Source organism: Seriola lalandi, unplaced genomic scaffold (assembly GCF_002814215.2).
Source record: "Seriola lalandi dorsalis isolate HSWRI2012SDOR001 ecotype SW California unplaced genomic scaffold, Sedor1 jcf7180002054761, whole genome shotgun sequence".
Lineage (NCBI taxonomy): Eukaryota > Metazoa > Chordata > Actinopteri > Carangiformes > Carangidae > Seriola > Seriola lalandi.
The window spans coordinates 58345-69257 of record NW_019525314.1 but is presented as its reverse complement, the minus strand read 5'-3'; the positions used below and the strand labels follow the sequence as shown (position 1 = coordinate 69257).

Genomic DNA, 10913 nt, shown 5'->3' with positions numbered 1-10913 from the left:
TGCCTCACTCCTTTTATAGAAATGTATAAGTCTGTGTTATTGATGATTCTGTTTTTAATACGCAAGACGTTTAGCTCCACCTAACTCAACTTCAACCCCCAAACCTTTTGCACACCACAGGCTCTACACTGAAAGCTGAGGAAAACAGTTTTCTTTGCATCATTTTTGCTCATTTTTTTTTTTTGGTGAAAAGTCTGGATCAGCTGTGCTGGTGCAGGTTTAGACTGTTTATGAGCTAAAAAAAAAAAAAAGCTCAGCTGCTCTGTCCAAACTTTTTATATATTCTAGTGAAAAAAGAGGAGAGGATGCAAAACTTTAAAGGTCAAAGTAATCGTGACCTTATTCTGGGACATTTTCTGTTATTATCTGTGATTTGCTCTGAAAACAGCATTGTTATGTTCAAGTCAGTCTCCCCTTTGAAAATACAGTATCCTATCTTCAGCTTGTATCTATAGCTGAGAGATATTGCATTACTGCACTTGTGAAATCCCCTGTAGGCCTTATGATTGAAAACCCCATAATGATGCCTCATCATTATTGAGAGGGGAATCACCCACGACACTGACGTGGCTGCTGTTCTGTTTTAATGAAGATACCTGCACGGAAAATGGCAAAACCTACTCCAACAATCAGATATGGAGCCCAGAGCCGTGTCGAATCTGTCTGTGCGACACGGGGACGTCGCTGTGTGAGGAAGTGGTGTGTGAAGAGCTAGGGGACTGCCAGACAACCGAGGCCCCTGAGGGCGAGTGTTGCCCCGTCTGCTCCACAGACGCACCACCTCCTCCTCGCGTGGAGAATAAAACTGGTAATAAAAATTCGTCTCATGTTATTTGCATTTGGGAATGCAAATCACACCCATCCCTATAAATGCATCACTATGGGATTGAACAGTCATCATTAACAAGGGCTGTCAGACTCCCCAAAGACACCACGAGCTACATAGTGATTATTTCACTCAGTTAACACCATGTGTTCCTCACAAATGCTCTTAGAAATAAGATCTAGCATTAGCAGACCACGTGAAATTTCACTAATCCGCGACAGGCTCATCTGCAAATTGACGTGCATCACTAAACTGGGTTAAATGATGGGCAGTGCCTCATTTTAGATGTGAGGGAGAGACTTTTCTGAGGCTTTTGGGAGAACAGCCTCAGGAAACAAGACTGAAGGGCGAACATCTGTGATGGCATGCTAATGAAAAAGTCAGAGCATCACAAAAGTCAACAGGATACGTCTTTTGGGAACCATGAATGTGTGAACCACATTTCATGGCAGTCCATTCAAAAGTTTCTGAGTGGTCTAGACTGAAATGTAGACAGGCCGATAGCGGCAGGCTGCTAGTGTGTCTAATGTTCTGTACTGTAGCTTGGAAATGCAGCACACTTGCTACACACTTGTTGTAATCCTGTCTTTTTTAAGACCATTATCAGACACTTCAAAGTATCAGCTGTCGAAGAACGACCCTGATGTCAGCTGCTGTTCTCTCTCATAAAGATTCCTGCACAGAAGACGGCAAAGTCTACGCCAACTATCAGATATGGTACCCAGACCCGTGTCGAGTCTGTATGTGTGATATGGGGACGGTGGTTTGTGAGGACGTTGTGTGTGAGGATGTAGGTGACTGCGAGACCACAGAGATCCCAGAGGGCGAGTGTTGCCCCGTGTGCTTGGTCGCAGCGCAGCGGCCGAACACTGATACTCAGACTGGTAAACCGAATGTCCCGAGGCTGTTTGTAACCTGCAGATTTTCTGTGGCTGCATTTCAGTTATTGCTGCTGCTGGTGAGCTTGAAGTCCTCCTCTTCAGGCTCCATCCTGTGCACACAAAGTGTTGTTTTTTAATCTATATCTTTGTGCTCTGAATTTCCCTTTGACTGTATTCTAAGTTTGCAAAAGCAATACATTGACTTTTTGGCAAATAAGCTCACTTCTCAATGAACGTTTGTGCAGCAAAATCATTGGTAGCCATTTCATCAGGAGATTAGCACAGAGTAGGCTACTGACAGTCATTTCAATATATTGTATTGATAAAAATGGACAACAATGGACACTGTTGGAGCTGCTATCAGTTTTACTGCCACACAAATGAAGTTGAGCAAGTGACTTATTTATCAAATAATGTGTATTCCTCTGGGAAATTGTACCACCTTCTCCATGTCCTGTATCATATTATTTGTTGCACTTTACATGCACATTTGATTATTGTTATTGCCACTTTTAATGGTGTTTGCACTTATTGTGAGTTGCTTCCTTTTCCACACCAATTAAGGCTTAAAATATTTAAATTAAACAGTTTCTTCCTCTAAAGAAGGTGCACTGTTTAAAGCCCCTATGTGTAGGATTTAAAAATTTGTGACTTTGGCAGCTGAATGCTAATACACCTGTCTAAACACTGAGATTGCTGCACCAGGATTGTCCCATTGTTCTAAAAACAAAAGCTTCTGCTATCAGAATCATTTGCAGGATGCTAAAATTGCAAAAATCTACACATAAGAGCTTTAATAAACAGGAAGTAAAGCATGTTAGAATATACCATTAACATTTAAGATTTAGCATTTAAAGGAAAAGTTTGACACGCAAGTAATACCACACAGTATATGAAGCGACCCTCAGCAACCAGTTAGCTTAGCTTAGTTTAGCAGAAAGACTTCCCACCGGTTTTCACAGTTTTACACATACAGATTAAACAGCATGTTAATTAATGAGGTTTAGTTAGTTAGTCCTTTATTTGGTGTTGGTAGATAGAGCCAGGCTAGCTGTGTCCCGGTTTCCAGTCTTTATGCTAAGCTAAGCTAAGCTAAGCTAATCAGCCCATGTGACGGCTTCATATTTATCTTGCAAAATGTTGAACTTTTCCTTTAAGTTCTTCCAATTTTGACTGTTGGATTTAAGTTAACATGGTCAGATACTAATTTAATTTCTGTTTCGCAAAGATACGTGCTCAGAAAATGGGAAGGTCTACGCTAACAATGACATGTGGAACCCGGAGCCATGTCGGATCTGTGTGTGTGATAAGGGGACCGCTGTGTGTGAGGACGTGGTCTGCGAGGACCTCGGTGACTGCCAGAAAACTGTGACCCCTGATGGCGAGTGCTGCCCCGTGTGCTTGACTCCAGCTTCAACATCAGCTCCCAGCGCCGACCCCACAGCAGGTAAAAGTTAAGTCAGTCACTTTGCAGAGGGCTTAGACTGTGCCGCTTTTAAAACGCCCCACCTGTTGTGTGTTACAGCCGCAGACGAGAATACGAAGGAAAGCTGCACAGTCGACGGGGAGGTCTACGGTCACAACGACATCTGGAAACCAGAGCCTTGTCGCGTCTGTGTCTGTGACAACGGTGTCACCATCTGCGATGAGGTGCAGTGCGAAATTCTGTCAAACTGCGAGAAGGTCGTCACACCTGAGGGAGAGTGCTGCCCTGTGTGTGACAACTTCGCCAGCGCCAGCAGGATGATCGGTGAGACGCATTTACTCTGTTACCCCACTGTCCATCCACATCCATGCACTGGCCATTAATTAATCATTATGGTCTTGCCACAGTGATGTCACATTGTACATGACACGCCTTGAAGTACACTTGTATATCACTGCTGCAAGTCAGCAAAGTCACAAGTTCAACAGCTGTTTGTATCTGAAATGATGAATGCAGTAGCTGAGAGCTGTAGAAAAGTTTTAGGAGAGAATATAATCGAATTAACTCTCTTCTTTCTATTTTCCTCAAGAAATGATGGGCTTCAAGGTAAGTCATGAATCATTTTGACGTGGATTCATTTCAAACAAATGTGAAAACTATTGTTCTTTTAATCAAAACAAAATATGTTTCCTTTACAGGGACAGAAAGGTGAACCAGGTGATATCCCATATGTAAGTAAACTCAGCAGTGTTTATTTTTTGATTGCAACTTATAATTTTTTGGTTGATATTTGTCATTTACTTGTCATCTTAACACTTTTAGTTTTTTTCCTCTCAGGTTGTGGGGCTCCCTGGACCTCGAGGACCCTCGGTGGGTTTTTCTACTGCTTTTACTCTTGCTATTGTTTTTGTATTTACATGTGCCAATGTGTATTATTGGATGGATAATGTATAATATGTAGATTTTAAGAAGTGAATTAGATGCCAGCAGGCTTTTTAGAATGGCCACAATGCACTAATTTTGACACTAGGGGGCACCAAATGTCATAACTGACTTTTTTCTAAGTGTTTATCATTGGGAAACACCCTGTACTCATCATGTTGGCCCTGTGTGATGAATATGTGTAGTTGAAGCACACACACATTTGTTGAGACAGCGCAGGCAGATCTACAGTATCTCTGCCGACTTGCTGAGTTGGCATAGAAGACTGGAGGATATTTATTTAGTTTTTTTGTCCTTCTTTTCATCAAGGCTTTATAATTCATATGTAAAGGTTAATGGGCTTAATTCATTATCACATTAGTTTATCTTGAATTAGATGTGATCACAACATATTTATCATATCATATCATTGTATGCACTTATGAATTCTATTTTTCTTTATGGTCCAGGGTCCCCCAGGAGCTCAGGGTAACACTGGACCTAGAGGCTTTAAAGGCAGGAAGGTAAGTCTGAATCAGAGATGTTTGTGTACTGACTTTTCCAGTCACTAATCAACTGTACAGAATATAGTGTTAGAGTAGGGTTCATACAATTTATAATTTATCGATTAAAATATATTTTATTATATATTATGTACTGCTGTTTCAGTCCGACCGATAAGTGCATATACTCTAGAGTTTTCCATGCTATATCCTCAATTTAGCACACTGACCTGACACAGCTCAGTAACAGTGAGGCTTTCCCTGCAAACGTGAATGTCCTTGAGTGACAAAGTGACAGATTTCCACCATTGGTCAACCCAGTGCCACGTGACCGAGTTGGACTTTCCTCTTTCAAAATTTATTGGCACAAACAAGTGTTACCAAAGATGCTGGATGCTGTTAAACGAGGAAGAAGAAAAAGAAGAAGAAGAAGAAGAAGAAGAAGAAGAAGGAGAAGAAGAACAAATAATTGTCAACAAACAAATATGCTATCATTACATTAGCTAACACACAAGCAGCTGCAGTGTTTTCTCCATGCCTCATTAACAATGAGGGAAATTTCCTGCACTAATCATCTAAATTATTAATTGATTAATTGATTGATAGAGAAATGAACCATCTATTTATTACTGTTTGCATGGCCAACAATGTGTCCTCTCTCATTTGTGTTCCCACACAACCTGCAGGGATTCCCAGGGCCTGCAGGATTTGACGGAGAGCCCGGTGTGCCAGGAAATCCAGGAGAGGCAGGAGCCCCAGGCCATGGATCTGCCCCAGGGGTGAGTTTTGTCGGTGTCAGTTACCTTGCAGTGGAGGGGGAATACATACATTTTACAGCCATTCCTCTATGATAGTTTTGAACATTTATTTTGAATAAATCTCTTCCCAAAAGGGAAACCTAGTGTCACAGATGGCCTCAGGCTTCAGTGAGAAGTCCGGTTGGGCTGGGATGGTGTCAGGATCAAGGGTGAGTGCTGCACAGTTGTATCGGAAATGTTTTTTATACATTTATACAATGTCAAGATCTATATTTGTACAGTGAATAAAATGTTGCTATTTCAGGGTGAAGCAGGACCACGAGGACCTCCAGGATCACCTGGATCACCAGTAAGTTTTGGCAATAAACATCTGAACATTTTAAATGATTGTAAGTATTAGTTATTCCTTGACGGAGTCGTATATCTCCTCCATCTCTTCTTTAGGGTCCAAGCGGTGGTCAGGGAATTCCAGGAGAGACTGGAGATCAAGGACTGATGGTAGGAACACATTTTACACATTCAGTTGATTCTCACAAAGTTTCATTTAAATTCACCCGTGATTGAAAAGTTGTGTCAGCTGTAACGAGTTCTTTGCGTTTGTCTGCAGGGTGAGCCGGGTCATCGGGGACCAGATGGGCCACCAGGAAAAGCTGGACCTGATGTGAGTCAAACGTCCACACATTCCCATGAACTTTTAGTGTTACAAGTAATTATTTATTAAGAACAACTATTTCTCTTTTTTCCATTCAGGGAGAAGCTGGATCTGCAGGTGCTACAGGAGAGCCAGGATTTCCAGGATCTGGGGTAACTAGTCGTCACACCAAATCTTTGAATTATTAACTATTAATCATAACCTAGTGACACAATCAAGCCTTGACATTGTCCATATAATGTAAAATCTATCATAAGTACATCAAATATGATCTATATTAATTTAGTTGTTTAGTTGGAACGGTGAAAGATGGGACTTCATAGATGATTTGATTGGTTGTTTTCTGTAGGGTTCAAGAGGATTCCCCGGACTCCCAGGTCTTCCAGGAATGAAAGGTCAAAAGGTGAGTTGCATGTAGTTAAAGTTACACTTCCTCACTTTTATTTCCTCAGTAAAATCGAGCACTTACCTGTTTCTGTGAATTTAAATCTCTCTCTCTACAGGGACATTCTGGTCTTCTCGGGTCGAGAGGAGAGTCTGGAGCCCTTGGAAATAAGGTATGAATGTGTCACCTCATCAGGAGCTTCTCAAATGCTTCTTATTAATATATTAGGATGGTTAAAACTCCACTAGAAATAAAAACTGATAAAGGAATCTTTAACTCATACAGTGCTATAGAACCATAATGATATATTATAACTAACTTTGAAAGTGTTTAACGGTGGACGTCTTTACAAAACTGCACATTTCAAACCTGAATTGTTTCTGTGTCGTTGTGTTTTGCAGGGTTCATCTGGTACTCCTGGTGCTATGGGTGCTCCCGGTCCACTGGTAGGCAACACACACATTAAAAAGATCAACACAGTATCTGACACAGAGTCACATGTGAGCCACACAGATACTGAGCCAGTCCTCTGTTTCAGGGACCAACGGGCATGCAGGGAGAAAGAGGCAGAGCCGGCCCAACTGGGCCTGTGGTAAGAAGATAAAATCATTCATTTGAGAGAGAGAGTACAAAACTGTAAAATGATGCTGCAGGATTTAGACATTTTCTCTCTCTTCCTATTTCAGGGAAAACGTGGAACACCCGGCCATGTCGGCAAACCAGGTCCTCTGGTAAGGACTCATATCTGCTGTTTAAATGTGTCGAATCAGACACTCATGTAACGCTCCTCTACTGGATCAAGAAATCATGAGACTGAAACAAATATAACCTGTAACTAAACCGCTGTAGCATCATATACAAGGTGTTTTTATTCTGCAGGTATTTCAGCATCCTAATGAAAATCCTGCAGGGCCTTTGACCTTAACTGAGCATGAAATAATAAGAGAGTGAAACGGAGCTCTGAGCTGAAAGCCAAAGAGACTGAATATTTGTTTTATTATATTATTATATTATGTGAAATTTTCTTCAATTACAGGGTCCACTGGGAATCACCGGTGTGCCAGGATTTCCAGGCGGCCCAGGAATGAAGGTGAGTTTGTTTATGATCTGGTGTCATATTCAGTAGTTCATTTCATCCCACAACATGAGCCTGTTGCATGACTTATGACAGAAAAACCAGGCCAAATTTGACGTTGTGAATTCAGCAAAAGACCTTGAAAGTCGATCAGGAATGTTGTCCTCAAACGTGTCCTCTGGTGCAGGGTGAAGCCGGACCCACAGGGGTGAGAGGAAGCCCAGGACAGCAGGGATCCAGGGGGGATGCCGGACACGTAGGACCACCTGGACCTATGGGACAGCAGGTGTGTTACAATCTAATTCATCATTCTGTCCAAGTTTTTTGTAGGTTTTTCTTTAAAATCTTGGAATGTAAGAACATTTAACATCATTATTGATCATTAGTTAATATCTTGTTTTATAACAGGGTGCAGCAGGAACTGATGGAACTCCAGGTGCCCGTGGACAGGCAGTAAGTGCAACTGCATGAAATATGTATAATAAAAGATTATTAGAACCAACTTCCGCCATATCTTTGCCTGCAGATCTGTGGCCTTTTAGTCAATGGTACTGAGACATTTTTCTCCTCCACAGCCTCACTTTGTGATTCATCCAAGATTTTTAATTCTACATAACAACGTTGGCTTTCACTGCTCTGAAAAATGGAGGAATACTTTTGCCAAATCACAGATTTTATTCTTCTCATTGATTTTGGTTGACTGCCCGAGAACATGTGATGCAGCAGCTTCAGTTGTCCTCTGGATATTTTTATATTAAATCGTTGGCTGCTCTTCCTCCTTCCCAGGGTCTGGCAGGTGTTCAAGGTCCAGCAGGTTTGCTGGGACCCCCTGGTCCCCCTGGTCCCCAGGGAACAACAGGAGTACCAGGACCAAAGGGCCAGTTGGTATGAGCTCATTTCCTCTAGTTTTCTATAACTCACTAGTCCTGTAGCAGAATTCTTTTTCTCAACTTCCACCTCCCTGTTTTTAAATAAAAGAATAAATAAATCTGATGCAGTGGGAGTTTTAATGTTTTGACCTCCACATTGTTTTGCAGGGCGAGGTTGGAGTGCCTGGATTCAAAGGAGAAGCTGGACATAAGGGAGAAAGAGTATGAGAAAAATAAAACCATCTTGACACAAAGATGTTGATTGGCCTATTGACAAACTGTTTGACTGGTTTGTTTGGAGACTGTTTGACTGATTCACTGGTTATTGATTTCTCTGTGATGTTAGGGTGACCATGGTGCTCAGGGTCCATTAGGCCCGATGGGAGAGGATGGGAAGCGTGGACCACGAGGTGATGCCGGATCCATTGGGCCTCCAGGACCTACAGGAGAGACAGTGAGCCAACTTTTTACTTCATCCTCAAAAACTATTTTCATGGTCCTTTAAGCACAGAGGAAGTTTTATGATCTCCGGTCTGATTTTGAAGAAGCATCCTTAATTTGTCGTAGGGAGCTCCAGGAAATCGAGGTTTCCCTGGTGCAGACGGTTTACCAGGCCAGAAGGTGAGTTGACTTCACACCAAAATACATATAACAGCATAATGTGACTATTTGTTGTTAATCACGATTATTCTTGACCATAACTATGAGTTTCTGTGATTTTGAATATTTGATGTTTGGCCAAACAGGGAGCCCAGGGTGAAAGAGGAGGGCCAGGGTCAACTGGCACCAAAGGTTTACCTGGAGATCTGGGACGCAGTGGAGAGCCAGGTTTAACAGGAGCTCGGGTAAAACATACATAAATATCTAATGTTGTCATTTATTACTTTGAAGTAATTCAAACCTGATTGCAGCATTGTATAGAGTTTATTTGTTAAACGCATTTTAACACACCAACAGACAATCTTGTATTTACCCACCTTGAAGGGTTTAACTTTACGCCTTGCCGTAGTGATGGAGAAGTTAACTCCAGGGTGTGTCCGTATAGTGTGACATCACTGCTGGAGGCGTGGTTACATTTGCATTAAAACGCTGCTTTTCAAGTTATCGCTATAAGTGTGTCTGTTAAGTCCTTCAACAGTTTGAAAACAACAGTAGAACACAATAGAATATTACTGTTGAGGAGAGGAGACAGGTATCTAAGGCTGTTCTGTAACTGTGCCTCCCTTTTTTTGTCTCATTTCACAGGGTCTGACTGGACTTATCGGTGCTCAGGGAGCAGAGGGAAAACAAGGACCAATGGTATGCAAAACCTTTTATTTCCACTACTCGTCAAACATGTCACCACTTAACCAAAACAACCAAATAAGGATTAATTCTTTCCCCAAGCCTAGAGTATGGTATGTGATGTATTTGGTGCATGATGGCATGAATTTAATTTTCTTTTGTCTTTCCAGGGCTCAGCAGGAGAAGATGGCAAACCAGGCCCAGCTGGTTCTACTGGAAACAGAGGCCCAGCTGGACAGATGGGCCTGCCAGGACCAAAAGGCTTTGCTGTCAGTATGAATGTTGTGTTTGAGACCACCCGACAAACATTGTTTTTATGCATTGTTTGGAACATTTGATGACCAAATAGAAGGCTACCATTGCCTGTTGTGCCTGTTGTCCTGTGTGGTGTCAAGTGACGTTTCTGGAAGTAACTTAACAGCCAAGCACTATGCTTTGGACAAAAACATCTCCCAAATGAATGCATGTAAATACATGTAAAAACAGAGCCACAGAATGACAGTAATGTATAAGCTACATTGTAACACAACAGGTGATGACTTCTGTTGTTCTGTTCCTGTTGTTTTTTAGGGTGATGCTGGAAAGATTGGAGAGGCTGGAAGTTCTGGACCTCCAGGTCAAAGGGTAACTATGACTATGAATATGAATATATTAATATATTACACCTCTTACTAAGGCTCAATTCTCTTCACCAAAGCACAAATATACTGATAAATGCTGCACTTCGACTGTTTTCTAGGGACTGCATGGAAAGGACGGAGAGGAGGGCGCTGCTGGACCAGCTGGCCCAGCTGTAAGCATCCGCCTTGGTTGAGAAAATCATCACTGATTTAACAACAATATGTTTGAATTATACTCAATTTGCTTTTTTCCAGGGTCTTGCAGGAAAAAGAGGAGAGCAGGGACCACAAGGACTGCATGGTTTCCAGGTAAACTGCATCTTGTCATTATAAAATTATACATTTTGAAATTAGCACTGGAGTCTGGTGTTTTTTTTCATTTATTTCTGAAATATATGAGTTTACACTGCATACAGTGAAACTAATGAGAAACGACTTCCGGGTATGGCGGCGATCTGGTCGGTGGTGTAGTTCGAGAGCTCCCAGAACGGTCCAACATTTCCCCTGCTTTAGAGTAATTAATGTGACCATATCTGTGAAATTCTTATGGGGAAATACCAATTAAGAAACGCTAAGACCATAACGAGCCCAAATAGTGAGGAAAACGAGGAAATGGCGACAGGAGACGTCGACACAGGTGAAGCTAATGTGCATGCTATGATGGACGCCATGCGAGCTAGCATGGATGCTATCCGCGCTGACATAAGAGCGGG

The 10913-nt window shown here is 41.9% G+C and overlaps 1 protein-coding gene across 1 annotated transcript in view; it reads left to right on the top strand.

Annotated features, from left to right (window-relative positions):
- Nucleotides 1–519: 519 nt before the first annotated feature.
- The window catches only part of LOC111668796 (uncharacterized), a gene marked incomplete at its 5' end in the record, with an annotated part of 22880 nt that continues 12486 nt past the window's right edge, over nucleotides 520–10913 (top strand). The window contains 32 exons of the mRNA XM_023424932.2: nucleotides 520–808; nucleotides 1498–1710; nucleotides 2936–3154; nucleotides 3233–3457; nucleotides 3723–3739; nucleotides 3832–3864; nucleotides 3971–4003; nucleotides 4525–4578; nucleotides 5244–5336; nucleotides 5450–5524; nucleotides 5620–5664; nucleotides 5760–5813; nucleotides 5923–5976; nucleotides 6066–6119; nucleotides 6317–6370; nucleotides 6471–6524; nucleotides 6754–6798; nucleotides 6891–6944; nucleotides 7039–7083; nucleotides 7389–7442; nucleotides 7615–7713; nucleotides 7836–7880; nucleotides 8214–8312; nucleotides 8465–8518; nucleotides 8643–8750; nucleotides 8864–8917; nucleotides 9043–9141; nucleotides 9542–9595; nucleotides 9751–9849; nucleotides 10151–10204; nucleotides 10320–10373; nucleotides 10456–10509. Coding sequence (XP_023280700.2) covers nucleotides 520–808; nucleotides 1498–1710; nucleotides 2936–3154; nucleotides 3233–3457; nucleotides 3723–3739; nucleotides 3832–3864; nucleotides 3971–4003; nucleotides 4525–4578; nucleotides 5244–5336; nucleotides 5450–5524; nucleotides 5620–5664; nucleotides 5760–5813; nucleotides 5923–5976; nucleotides 6066–6119; nucleotides 6317–6370; nucleotides 6471–6524; nucleotides 6754–6798; nucleotides 6891–6944; nucleotides 7039–7083; nucleotides 7389–7442; nucleotides 7615–7713; nucleotides 7836–7880; nucleotides 8214–8312; nucleotides 8465–8518; nucleotides 8643–8750; nucleotides 8864–8917; nucleotides 9043–9141; nucleotides 9542–9595; nucleotides 9751–9849; nucleotides 10151–10204; nucleotides 10320–10373; nucleotides 10456–10509 — 2637 coding nt within the window. The remainder of the gene's footprint in view (nucleotides 809–1497; nucleotides 1711–2935; nucleotides 3155–3232; nucleotides 3458–3722; nucleotides 3740–3831; nucleotides 3865–3970; nucleotides 4004–4524; nucleotides 4579–5243; nucleotides 5337–5449; nucleotides 5525–5619; nucleotides 5665–5759; nucleotides 5814–5922; nucleotides 5977–6065; nucleotides 6120–6316; nucleotides 6371–6470; nucleotides 6525–6753; nucleotides 6799–6890; nucleotides 6945–7038; nucleotides 7084–7388; nucleotides 7443–7614; nucleotides 7714–7835; nucleotides 7881–8213; nucleotides 8313–8464; nucleotides 8519–8642; nucleotides 8751–8863; nucleotides 8918–9042; nucleotides 9142–9541; nucleotides 9596–9750; nucleotides 9850–10150; nucleotides 10205–10319; nucleotides 10374–10455; nucleotides 10510–10913) is intronic.